At 43.5% G+C, this 13,278-nt stretch overlaps 1 protein-coding gene across 7 annotated transcripts in view; it reads right to left on the reverse strand.

The window, feature by feature from the left end:
- The window catches only part of ZNF831 (zinc finger protein 831), a 93,668-nt gene that overhangs the window by 33,213 nt on the left and 47,177 nt on the right, over positions 1-13,278 (reverse strand). For all 7 annotated transcript variants that reach the window (XM_083146847.1, XM_083146846.1, XM_083146848.1 and 4 more), the window contains one exon: positions 8,977-12,661. In XM_083146847.1, coding sequence (XP_083002973.1) covers positions 8,977-12,661 — 3,685 coding nt within the window. The remainder of the gene's footprint in view (positions 1-8,976; positions 12,662-13,278) is intronic.

Raw genomic sequence — 13,278 nt, forward strand, 5'->3', positions numbered from 1 at the left:
TTACTGCGATATATGTAACGGCAGCGGTGGCAGCAAACTGGATACCCAGATATCAGCTGGTTGTTGTCACTAGCCAGTGACAACAGCAGCAAGATACAATATTTATTTTGTGGATAGTTACACTGGTAGGTAACACAACAGGTGGCGTCAGCAAACCGAAGTTATTTACTGCGATATATGTAACGGCAGCGGTGGCAGCAAACTGGATACCCAGATATCAGCTGGTTGTCACTAGCCAGTGACAACAGCAGCAAGATACAATATTTATTTTGTGGATAGTTACACTGGTAGGTAACACAACAAGTGGCGTCAGCAAACCGGAGTTATTTACTGCGATATATGTAACGGCAGCAGTGGCAGCAAACTGGATACCCAGATATCAGCTGGTTGTTGTCACTAGCCAGTGACAACAGCAGCAAGATACAATATTTATTTTGTGGATAGTTACACTGGTAGGTAACACAACAAGTGGCGTCAGCAAACCGGAGTTATTTACTGCGATATATGTAACGGCAGCAGTGGCAGCAAACTGGATACCCAGATATCAGCTGGTTGTCACTAGCCAGTGACAACAGCAGCAAGATACAATATTTATTTTGTGGATAGTTACACTGGTAGGTAACACAACAAGTGGCGTCAGCAAACCGGAGTTATTTACTGCGATATATGTAACGGCAGCGGTGGCAGCAAACTGGATACCCAGATATCAGCTGGTTGTCACTAGCCAGTGACAACAGCAGCAAGATACAATATTTATTTTGTGGATAGTTACACTGGTAGGTAACACAACAAGTGGCGTCAGCAAACCGGAGTTATTTACTGCGATATATGTAACGGCAGCGGTGGCAGCAAACTGGATACCCAGATATCAGCTGGTTGTCACTAGCCAGTGACAACAGCAGCAAGATACAATATTTATTTTGTGGATACACTGGTAGGTAACACAACAAGTGGCGTCAGCAAACCGGAGTTATTTACTGCGATATATGTAACGGCAGCGGTGGCAGCAAACTGGATACCCAGATATCAGCTGGTTGTTGTCACTAGCCAGTGACAACAGCAGCAAGATACAAAAGTGGATACACTGGTAGGTAACACAACAAGTGGCGTCAGCAAACCACAGTTAAAAATTTAATTACTGAGTCTGCGATATCTAACGGCAGCCAGTGGTGTCAGCAACAACAACAACTTAATTATTTTTTTTTATATTTTTATATATTTTTAATTTTTTTTTTATTTTTTTTTATATACTCTGAGAGGTAGGTACAAGGTAGTGGCACTGGCAACAACAGAGGTGACTGCCTGGTAGGTGTTTACAACCATATAACAGGTAGCCAGGCAGCACAAAAACCCTCTCTGGCAGCACAATAAAAATTATTAAACCCCCCTCTGTCTGTAGTATTCTGTAGCAGGCTAGCAGCAGCAGTGACACAATTAGAGATGAGCAGGCTATAGCAATATAGAAAGAAAACCCCCTCTGCGGCAGTACAATAAACCCCCCTCTGTCTGTAGTATTCTGTAGCAGCAGCAGTGACACAAATTACAGATGAGCAGGCTACAGCAATATAGAAAAAAAAATCACTCTCCAGCAGCACAATAAAAATGATTAAACCCCCTCTGTACTTGCAGCTCTTTAGCAGCAAGCAGCACAGTGACACACACAACGCTCCAGCAAACCCCCCTCACGGAGCAATAAATAAAACCCCCCTCTCTGGCAGCACTGCTGCCTGCTCTGCGTCGCCCCACAGAATGAAGATGGCGGCGGCGGGTCCCGGCTTTTATGTAATCCGGATCTCGCGAGAATCCGACGTCACCAATGTGACGTCGGGCCTCGATTTCGGCTCCGGGCCTGCGCGGGAGTCCGCGGACGTCCTGGATCCGGATTCGGATTCAGGACGTCCGTGCGGATCCGGATCTCGGAGATCCGGACCCGCTCATCACTACTTTCCTGGGATCCTTCCTGCTCCGGTACCTGTCTCCAAAAGGTACTCCCAGCTCGTCATTCTTCAGCCGATGCAGCAGACCTTCCGCCTCTTCCCTACCAAGAGTACTCAGATGTATTTAGCAAGTCTGGCGCTGATGTCCTACCTCCTCACAGACTGTGGGATTGCCCTATCGAACTTATCCCAGGCAAAGAACCACCCAGAGGTAGAACCTATCCTCTCTCTCTTCCAGAGACTCAAGCCATGACCAATTACATCAAGGAAAATCTGGCAAAGGGATTCATCCGTCCTTCGACTTCTCCTGCTGGCGCAGGATTCTTCTTCGTCAAGAAGAAGGATGGAGGCCTACGTCCCTGCATTGATTATCGCGGCCTCAATGACATTACAGTTAAGAACCGATATCCGTTGCCCCTCATCACCGAGCTGTTTGACCGTGTCAGCGGTGCAACCATCTTTACGAAACTCGATCTGAGGGGTGCATACAATCTCATCCGCATACGAGAGGGCGACGAGTGGAAGATGGCGTTTAATACCAGAGACGGCCACTATGAGTACCTCGTCATGCCCTTTGGGCTCAGCAATGCCCCAGCCGTGTTCCAGCACTATGTCAATGAGATTTTCCGGGACATTCTGTATCGTCATGTAGTTGTATATCTCGATGACATTTTAATCTACGCCAATAACATCACAGAACATCGTTATTGGGTCAAAGAGGTTCTGTCCCGGCTGCGAGCTAATCATCTCTACTGTAAACTGGAGAAGTGTGTCTTCGAGGTGAAGTCTATACCCTTCCTAGGGTACATTGTCTCCGGTTCTGGTCTTCAAATGGATCCAGGAAAACTGCAGGCCATCCAAGATTGGCCAATTCCCTCTTCGCTGAAAGGTATTCAACGTTTCCTGGGTTTTGCCAATTATTACAGAAAATTCATTCGTAATTTCTCGTCTATTGTGGCTCCCATCACTGCCTTAACGAAAAAGGGGTCTAATCCAGCGAAGTGGCCGGCAGAAGCCATCGAAGCCTTCCATCTGTTGAAACATAGGTTCACTTCCGCTCCTGTTTTAAGACAACCTGATACCACCTTGCCCTTTATTCTCGAGGTTGATGCCTCCTCCGTGGGTGTTGGGGCAGTCCTCTCGCAGAAAGCGCCCGATGGTCGTCTTCATCCCTGTGGGTTCTACTCCCGTAAGTTCCTGCCTGCAGAGCGTAACTATGCCATCGGTGACCAAGAGCTCCTCGCCATCAAGTTGGCATTAGAAGAATGGAGATTGCTTCTAGAGGGCGCTGTTCATGAGATCACAATTATCACAGACCATAAGAATCTTCTGTATCTCAAGTCTGCTCAATGTTTAAATCCCCGTCAAGCCAGATGGACACTTTTCTTTTCCAGGTTCCGTTTCAAGCTGTCGTTCTGTCCAGGGACACAAAACCGAAAAGCTGATGCCCTTTCCCGCTCATGGGAGCAAGAAAGTGAGTCTAAGTCCACACATCAACATTTCATTATTGATCCAGTGGCCTTCTCCGCAACGAGAGTTTCAAATCTCACGCCCCCTACAGGGAAAAGATATGTAAAGCCAGCTCTAAGAAAGAAGTTGCTCTGTTGGGCGCATTCTTCAAAATTCGCTGGCCATGCAGGCATTCAGAAAACTTACGAGTTTATCACCAGGTCCTACTGGTGGCCGTCCCTCAAACAGGATGTACAGGACTTTGTTTCCTCTTGTGCTAAATGTGCTCAGCACAAGACCAGTCGTCAGTCTCCTCCTGGGCAATTGATGCCACTGTCAGTGCCACATCGTCCTTGGACGCATATCTCTATGGACTTTGTAACTGATCTTCCAGAGTCTGACAAGTTCACCACCATCTGGGTGATTGTTGATCGGTTCACCAAGATGGCTCACTTCGTTCCCTTCACCGGTCTTCCGTCAGCTTCCAAGCTGTCCCAGCTCTTCATCAAAGAGATATTCAAGCTTCATGGACTGCCTCTTGAAATCATCTCCGATAGAGGAGTCCAATTCGTAGCCAAATTCTGGCGAAGCCTGTGCTCCCTGCTTCAAATCAAGTTAAAGTTTTCCACAGCCTACCACCCTCAAACCAATGGCCAAACGGAGAGGGTGAATCAGGACCTTGAAGCATTTCTCCGCACATATGTCTCTTCTTCCCAAGATGACTGGGCTCAACTCCTTCCATGGGCAGAGTTCTGCCATAATAACCAATATCATTCTTCATCTAATGTCACTCCATTCCTTGCCAATTATGGGTTTCATCCTCGAGTTCCTGACTTCACTCTGCAACCTGTGTCCTCGGTTCCAGCGGTCGACACGACCATCCGGCAATTCGTCAAATCCTGGAAGCTCATTCGTTCTTCACTTCTGAAGGCTTCAAGCAGGTACAAAAAATTTGCCGACAGGAAACGCAGAGCTGTGCCAGCCCTCCGTCCAGGAGATCGTGTCTGGTTGTCAACCAAGAATCTTCGATTGAGAGTGCCATCGATGAAGTTCGCTCCCCGATATATTGGTCCTTTCCCAGTTGAGCGAGTCGTCAATCCAACAGCTTACAAGCTCAAGTTGCCGCCCTATTTGAAAGTGCCAGCTACATTCCACATTTCGCTGCTCAAGCCGCTGGTTCTGAATCGCTTTCATTCCAAGCTCCCCAAGGCTCCTAAGGTTTGCACCCAGCGTGGAACAGAATATGAGGTCAGTAAGATCTTGGACTCTCGCATCCGATATGGTCGTCTGCAATATCTGATCGATTGGAAGGGCTACGGCCCCGAAGAGCGATCATGGACCAATGCCATCGATGTCCATGCTCCCAGACTCATCCGGGCGTTCCACTCCAAGTTTCCCCGCAAGCCTAAAAGGTGTCCTGGGGCCACCCTTAAAGGGGGGGGTGCTGTCACGATCCGAGCTGTCAGACAGACTTTCCTACCAGCTAAGTGCCTCCGCAGGTTCAGCTTGCGGTCCAGACGTCATCTCTGCTGGCGTCCTGTCTCCCAGTGACAGTCCCCAGTGCACGGCAATCCACCTGTCCGCCGCCATTGCTCCCAGTATCCAGCATGGTGTGCACAAACACACTTTCCCGCCATAGCAGACATGGGGGCTGCCATGTTCTTCCCAGTCACATGTCTGTGCTGTCCAATCCTGTTGGTTCTGATCTCCCTGTCATACTTCCTCGGCCAATCCTGGCCACCCAGTGGGGATAAGTATGCTGGGAGCTCTCAGAACCATTGCTAGTGCTTCAGTTGTCTCCAGTGTATGGTCAGCTGTCCTTGTCTCTGTACAAGTGTATTCTCTGCTGGTGTTGTCTTCCATGCTGCAGTGTGTTCCAGGTTGTTCCATCTCCTGTGAAGTCCAGGTTATTCCATTGCCTGTGATCCTGCCTCTACAGCCCAGCGACCAAGCCTAGCTCCGGGACTCTGGTCCTTCCGATGCTCCAGCATCATCCACCATCGATGTTCCATCGTTAGTCCGATATTCCGGATCTCCTGCTTCCGTCCGTCATTCCGGACCCACAGTCATCTCCCGTCCGTCATTCCGGACCCACAGTCATCTGCCATATCCGATACCCGAATCCGATGTTTCCACATCATCATCGATAGTCCGATATTCCGGATCTCCAAGCCAAGCTTCCGTCCGTCATTCCGGACCCACAGTCAAGCTCAAGTCTTCCGTCCGTCATTCCGGACCCACAGTCTTCACATCCGATGTTCCACCATCGATCCCACATCTGTAAAGTATTGCAATCTGCATGAACTGTCATTTCTCCTGCATACTTTACTGTCTGTTAATATTACAACCATCTGCAAATAAACTCCGGTTGTATTTTACCTCTGACTGCTTATTGGCTCTGGGTGCACTGTCGCGCACTCCATGCACAAGGGTCCTCTCCAACCTCCCCGGTCCAGGTCCCCACCAGAGGTCTCAGTCTCGTCGACTAAGCCCCCTGGTGTGACAGCTATGATGTGAACAATGCTCACCCACAGGAGTACGATTTATGTCTCTTCCAAATCGTATGTATAACAGCACATGCACTGAAGAGATCCCTGTTATGAGCAGTTATTTTTGCTATTTCAAGAGATAATCGGCAGAATTCCGGGCTTATTGAAGTCTTACACCTCTGCAGGACAGAGGTTTTACTAAGACTGACGTGGTCAGCTTTTTAAAAAAAAAAATATTGTTGGGAGAAATTTATTCCTACGGTACTATTCATATTGGATCCATATCTACCCCTGATGAAGTCCTAATGGACGAAACGCGTAGGAATTCTTACTAAAGAAAACTGCTCTTTGATGTTGGATCAATTGACATTTATCTGAACAAATTACATTTGAATGTGGGATCACCTATTGAGTCATGTACCAAGTTTTAATTGAATTTTGTCTTTATTGAATTTTGTCTTTGTAAAAAATCAGAATAAATACAGTTTTTATACATATCTGTATGATCATTAATATACAATAGTGGTGAAATATATATAGCGCACTTCTATTTCTTCTTCTTTGCATATCTATACATACATCTCTTTGCACCATGATAAAGGGGCCACACGGCCTTGAAACGTTGGCCTCTGCTGTCTTTCATTTGAGTGCCGCCGTCAGCCCAACCTGCTTATCGGAGGGAACCAGCTTGTATTTGTATTTGTGCCACCTACTATATTGTGGCTGTCAGGGAGTGCCACCTCCAGGACACATCTATATACTGTATGTATATATTTATATATATATATATATATATATATATATATATATATATATCATATACACTAAACATTGGCATTAGCCTTTCCTAGATTTGGGGTGCCCTAGGGCTTGTGACCACATTGTTTAAATAGAGATTGCAGGGGCTCTGCACTCACTTAATTAACTAATTTCAATAAACAGTGGAGATTTTGATCATGTATTGATCAATACATTTAAGCCTGCAGCCCCCTTCACGGGACCCCACTTTTCTGCAGGTCCTAACACTATTTCTCAAATTGATTGCAATACACATAGCTATCACATTAATGCTAGAGTTCAGAGTTTAATAGGATGAGAGATCAGAAAGTGAGAGATTTGGTAAGAAATCTCCAGGTTTTTTAAAGCGGCAATCATTTACACTGCAAAATCAAACTGGTTTTGCAGTGTAAATGATTGCCGCTTTAAAAAAACTGGAGATTTCTCACCAAATCTCTCACTTTCTGAATCTCTCATCCTATTAAATCTCACCCAATGCTTTTAAAGGTGAGCAGTTACCACACACCTGTTGCAAAGCATAGTCTGCTGTGAGCCTTAAGGTGCCCATACACATTGCGATTATCGCATGCGTTTTGAACTTTTAAAGTTCAAAACAAATCGCATGTGGTTATAATCACACCGTGTACCTGCGGGGATGCGATGCGCGTCCCCGCGGGTACAATATTGTACAGCACAAAAAGTATGTGAAGGCAGTACTTTTTGTGCTAGATCGCATCACATCGCATCACTTTTGTAGTACAGTGCGATGCAATGCGATGTACCTAGTGACCATTAGGAACTATATACTAATCGCACAGTGCCATTATACACAAAACGCACTGCACACAAAATCGCAACGTGTATGGGCACCTTTAGACCCGATAGCATGCCTGAAATCTAGCCTTAATGTGATAGCTATGTTTATTGTTAGAATTTTGAGCAATAGTGTTAGGACCTGCAGAAAAGTGGGGTCCCGTGAAGGGGGCTGCAGGTTTAAATGCATTGATCAATACATGAACAAAATCTCCACTATTTATTTAAATTAGTTAATTTAGTGACTGTAGAGCCCCTGCAATCAATCTTTCTCTCTCTCTCTCTCATCTCCCCAGCCATTGTGCTCACCACTCATCACTGTAGGTGAATGAGATCAATTATATACCCCAAATATTTTGAATCAGATAAATCAAAACTTGCGTAACTTTTATGGAAAGAACCAAACAAATCCTAACCTGCGCATTTCTAAATATGACTTGTTAAGCTAATATTATCGTAGTGATTACACACCTTGATCAGTATGCATGATATAATTTCCCTCTCTAAATTTTGTTACGCTTGTAATATATTAAGAAAAAAATATTTTTAGGCTTTCTTTATGGTATGAGACCAAAGAATTTGTGTCTGACCCACATGTTTACTAAGTGTTACTCAGCTGTAGGTAGGATGTCCAATCCCAGGATCTGAATCATCGGATTTGAATCCCAGGAATGGAGAGTCCAATTCTGGGATTAGCCTTCACATGTGCAATCTCATCCTATGTAGTACTGAGCACCCATTCAGATGCTGCATGGCTGCTCCTGACCGCAGCTGTGCGCAGTGCGAGGTGATGTCATGCTGTGCAGTCTACCTGCGGCATCTCCTACCTGCCACACTGCTTTGGGTCCTGCTGCTGTTTGCTAACACTGTCCATCCCTGTGTAAGTAACATTGCAACGTTTTATTTGCTGGGGGGGGGGGGGGGGGATTACAGTTCATCATTACATTGACAAACTCAATCTCGGAAATCCTGGGATTGAGCATTTTTAAGTCCCCCAAATGCCCCAAGTGTGGCCACCCTAGCTGTAGGCGGTCTTTCCCCACTTCTCTATTAACTACCCCTGTAGATGTTTTATTACAGTCCTGATATAATACGAACTCCAGATGAATACCTACAGCTGAATCTCGATCATCCTGATGGATCCTGATGGATCACATCTGTAAATACTGGGGTTATTGTTAGGCAAAAGGGGGAGGGTAAGGATTTGCTGTTAGGGGAGAGCGGGACATGGCTTAGGCTGTGGGTTTAGGGGCAAAGGTAAGGTTAAAATAAGTACAATCGGGGGGTTTGAATTTAGGGATACCTTTGTATTCTGCCAGGATTTCAATAACATCACGTACAATTCTTCCTATTATACCTTCTGTTCTTTGCAATAACCATTTCTTTTTTTATTTTATTAAATGCTTTCAGTAACAACACTTAAAACTAAAGAAAATAATATATATTATATTAGAAGTGAGAAACTTTAAACTGAAAGTAAAGAATAATTAAGGGTTTATTAATAAAAATACCTTTTGTGCTGTTGACCTCCACAGAAGGGGTGGCTTTAGGTTTTGCTCAGTTTTACTGTCAGGCACATCCTTGTCAATACTTCTAGCCTGAGAAAATAGACCTGGGATAGGTCTTCTGTTCTTTGTGGTGTTACACGACAAAGAGGCATAAACAGAAAAGGACTTCCCCATTTGCTCTGCTGGAAGGGGGAGACATCTATCCAGCCAGCACCAGGTAGACTTGGGTTCTGTGTTTAAGGCTGAGAAGGCGACCTTGGTCACTCTGACATTACAGATTCCTGACTGCAGACATAGATGTGTTGTGGAACATACGTTTTCCTGGTCTTGAAAACTCACCGTGCTACCATGGTTCAAGCTAGATAGTCCAGTAGGAAATGTATCTGTTAACAGCAATTTTGAGTCCTGAGCATATGTACAGATCTCACTGGTTGCAGTATCATGTTTCAGACATGTTTTTACTTCTGGTTTTTGTCCAGGAGATAGCAATTTATGTATTAAGGGATTACTTTCCTTGGTGTCTTCATTTGTATGATCCCTAAAATTAAGTTCAGAAAGTAAACAATTATTTTTGTAAAGAGTATTAGACACAGTTGAGGCAGGTGTATGTTCTTGAATTTTGTGTAGTCTATCAGGACATATGTTAGTTTTTTGCTCAGTGCTTTCCTGAGTGTCTAGAATAACCTTTGGTGCTAGATCAATGGAAATCTTAGATGAACAAATGGAAACACATTCTGTATTAAGACCTATATTCCCAGAGGGAGCTACTGAGCCATGTTTCTGTATTAGCATCCCTTGATTTGCTAAACTGTTCTCGTGGCATGTTTCTGCTGGACTCAGATGCACAGATTCTGAGCTTTTATCTTCTGTGAGACTTAAATTATTATCTTCAGTGGACGTTTCATAAATAGAGGTTTTATCTGTTTGCACGATAGTAGATGTCTCCACAGGGTTTACAATATAATTACATTTGATCAAATATCTAGGGCAATATACATTTTCTTTCTGTGATGATGATGATAATGATGATGACTGAGTAGGCAGGAGAGCAAGTTGTTTTGAAAAATGTGCTGTTGTCTTTTCACAGTCATTGCTAAGAGAGGGGTGGATATTTGCGTTAAGAACATGGAATAGGTAACTTGCACGAGAGATTGTGCTATCTCCATCTAATATCTTAATTGCAGTGTTGTCTATATCCTTTATGTAATCAACATTCTTATTTTGTAGTATATAATTATTTCCTATAAATGGCATAGCAGTCTTACTATTTGATAGGCTGCTGACCTGCCTGGGTACATCAGTGTTGCCATGTTCAGTACTGAGTTTTGTAGACTCACGTTTCGCCTCTGCCATCTCTATTCTTTTATCAAAATACAATTTTTCTGAATTTTGGAAGCTGCCAGTACAACACACTTCCATGTTGCAATGTGTATTTGAAACATGGGACATTTTACTCTGCTTTTCGGTTACTATAATGACTCCATTGTCTGAGTCTCTAATACAAGGGAGATGTGGACTTGACTGAAAATGTGGATCTATATGTGCACTAGATGAATCACTAGAAGTTTCTAGTTTGGACAATTTTCCACAAGTATCACTAAGGCTTCCAGAGCTTAATATTGTTCCACTTTTCTGTGTCAAGCCCAAATAATTCTGGACATTTTTAGTTGGCATATGTAATGTCATGCTTGATGCTGGAGGTGTAATCTGAGGTGGTGTTACAATACTCTCAGATTGCCTAGGCAGGCTACATGTTGCCTGCAAAACACTGTGATGACTGACCCCACCTCTTGACTCTGGAACATCTTGCTCAGTCTTTCCGGCATGTTCATTCTTTTTAATTTTCTGGTAAAATTTCTTGAAAGTTTCATCACCATACATCTGCCACTTTTCATGAGAGAACATGTTTATTTTTTTTTGTCCACCCTTTTTATTGGCTGATTTAGATTTTAATAGGAGCGGATCTACTGCAGGCTTTTTCTTTTCCTTAATTTCCTGAGAAATACTGCATTCAAAGACATTGCTAACCTGCATTTCATCTACAGCAGCTTGCCTAACCAGCCCTCGAGGATGACTGCTTGAAAAGTCCACAATGCAGGCAGTGGCTGTATTAGATAGCAATACATTAGCATAATTGCTATTTAAAGGCTGTTTCCCTAAGCAATGTTTTTTAGTATTATGTATAGTCAGTTTATTTAGTAATTTACCACTGTCCACAAATGGCAAAGAGTTGCTCCTTGCAAGAACTGCATTGTCCATACTTGTAGAGGCTTGAGTTGGAACTGAGTGAAAACATAGAGGTTTGTTTTTCTCTGGTAGATTGAAGGTAGACTTGGCTGAGGAGAGTGATACTTTCCTTCTGTTTACATCAAAGGATTTGATGTCAAAGTGGAAGGAGTCCTTGAAGGTATATGGCATCGGCAGGTCAATGCTTCCTTGCTTTGATAGAGCAGTTTTTCTGGGGCGAACATTGTCCAAGTGAGTGTTATCTACAACAGCTTTGTTTTGAGAGATAAGCATGGATATATGCTCTCCCAAGTTCTTTTTTGATGTCTGTTTGTCCTCACTGTCCCCTACACCAGTACTGAGCATGTGTTCATATTCAATGCTGCTCTCACTAAGGCTCTGAAGGGGGCTCCCAGAAACCATTTGCAGATCGGCACTGTCTGAGTGGGACAAATACCCAGAGTCGGTGCTTTCACATTTTTTTAGTTTCCTATCAGCAGATGAGAAAGCCCATTGCTTATCTACACAGGTGTCATGCTGCTTCTGTAGCTCAGCATGTCTGCTTGTACTGGTAGATATTTGATCCTTCAATGTTATTTGCTGATTCAGTGCATCTGGTGAGGAATGGTCAGGATCATCATGTGCCTTTGCGTGATTCTTGAGTGCTAATGGCCTAAATGCAACCTCTTTGCTCCATAAGACATTGTTCTGAGCTGAGATTACATTGTCTAGATTTTTGATTTTGATGTGCTGCTCTTTATCTATACAAACATTTCCTATTTCATTTCTAGTATTGAGGCAAGAGTTGTCTCCAACTTGTCCAGTTGGTGTTTCTTCATGACAACTATCACAATCAGAATGAGAGCTCTGCTTGGTGTTATTGACGTGGCTTTGTGTTCTTCGATGTTTGTAAAGGTTGCTCTGGGTTTTAAATGAGATGCCACAAACAGTGCAGGGAAAGGGTCTCTCCCCAGTATGTGAGCGAATGTGCTTCTCCAATACACTTGGCTTCAAGCAATCTCGACCACAATGGATACATATGTGCTTTCCAATGTTCTTTGCTTTTCCAGGACTTGCACCATTGAGACTTGTAGAACTGTTTGGGTACAAAACTGGTAATGTGTTCATAATGTTCAGCGTGAGAGTCTGAGTTGGAGACTTCTGGAGGATGGTCTGAGGTTGAGGGGTGAACATAACAGATAAATTAGTATTATTAATGGCAAAGCTTGTGCCTTTTGATGTTAGCTGGATTGGTGTCTGTTGACCTTCCTGCGGAGCCATTTGATATAAAGGCACACTGACACCCTTTAGAACTACAACTTCTGGTTGCGTTGTATCTGAGGTGGACTGTTCATTGTTATGGATAGTGGACAGACCTGTAGAAGTGCAAGTCGGCCATGTCAAACTGGAGGACAAAAATGAAACGTGCGATGTATCCATTTCAAAAGCTCCTATTCTGCATCTGTTAAAAGAAGAAAAATAAGATAGAACAATCATTTGCAGACTTTCTCAATATGTCACCAACTTGGCAGTTCCTTTGAAGTATTGTAGAAAGTGAAAATTGATCATATTATATTTATATTCTGTGATACTTAATTTAAATCTAAACTTAAATTTGCAATTACAAATATAGTAAAAATCATCAATAAAAGTGTTTTGAATAACCTGGAGGACATGCATTAGTATTTTTCAACAAATATATAACCACGTTCTGCTACTTACACTCTTAAGCTGCCGACATATGGTAAGATATTTTAAATGATATAGGCGTTTTCAACCAATAGGAACAACCAATGTTTTAAAAACTTTCTGTGTGCGGGCAATGCACGTACCCGACAGTCATTCATCTAGCTCGCTGATCCCTTCATCATTTAGAAAGATAAAGACCTGTCTTGCACGATTTGGCACACATCGTCCCATGTGTAGTCATGAGGAAGGGTGTTCCAATGATGTGTTTAGGATCTGCAGTCTTTAAATGACCCATCTAATCATCTGATAGTTTACTCAATCATTCTTTGTGTGTGCATAATATTGTTTGGCCAGAATGCTGTTGCTACCTGTCCTGACCTTTGGCTATGT

Source organism: Crinia signifera, chromosome 6 (genome assembly GCF_055691185.1).
Source record: "Crinia signifera chromosome 6, ASM5569118v1, whole genome shotgun sequence".
Lineage (NCBI taxonomy): Eukaryota > Metazoa > Chordata > Amphibia > Anura > Myobatrachidae > Crinia > Crinia signifera.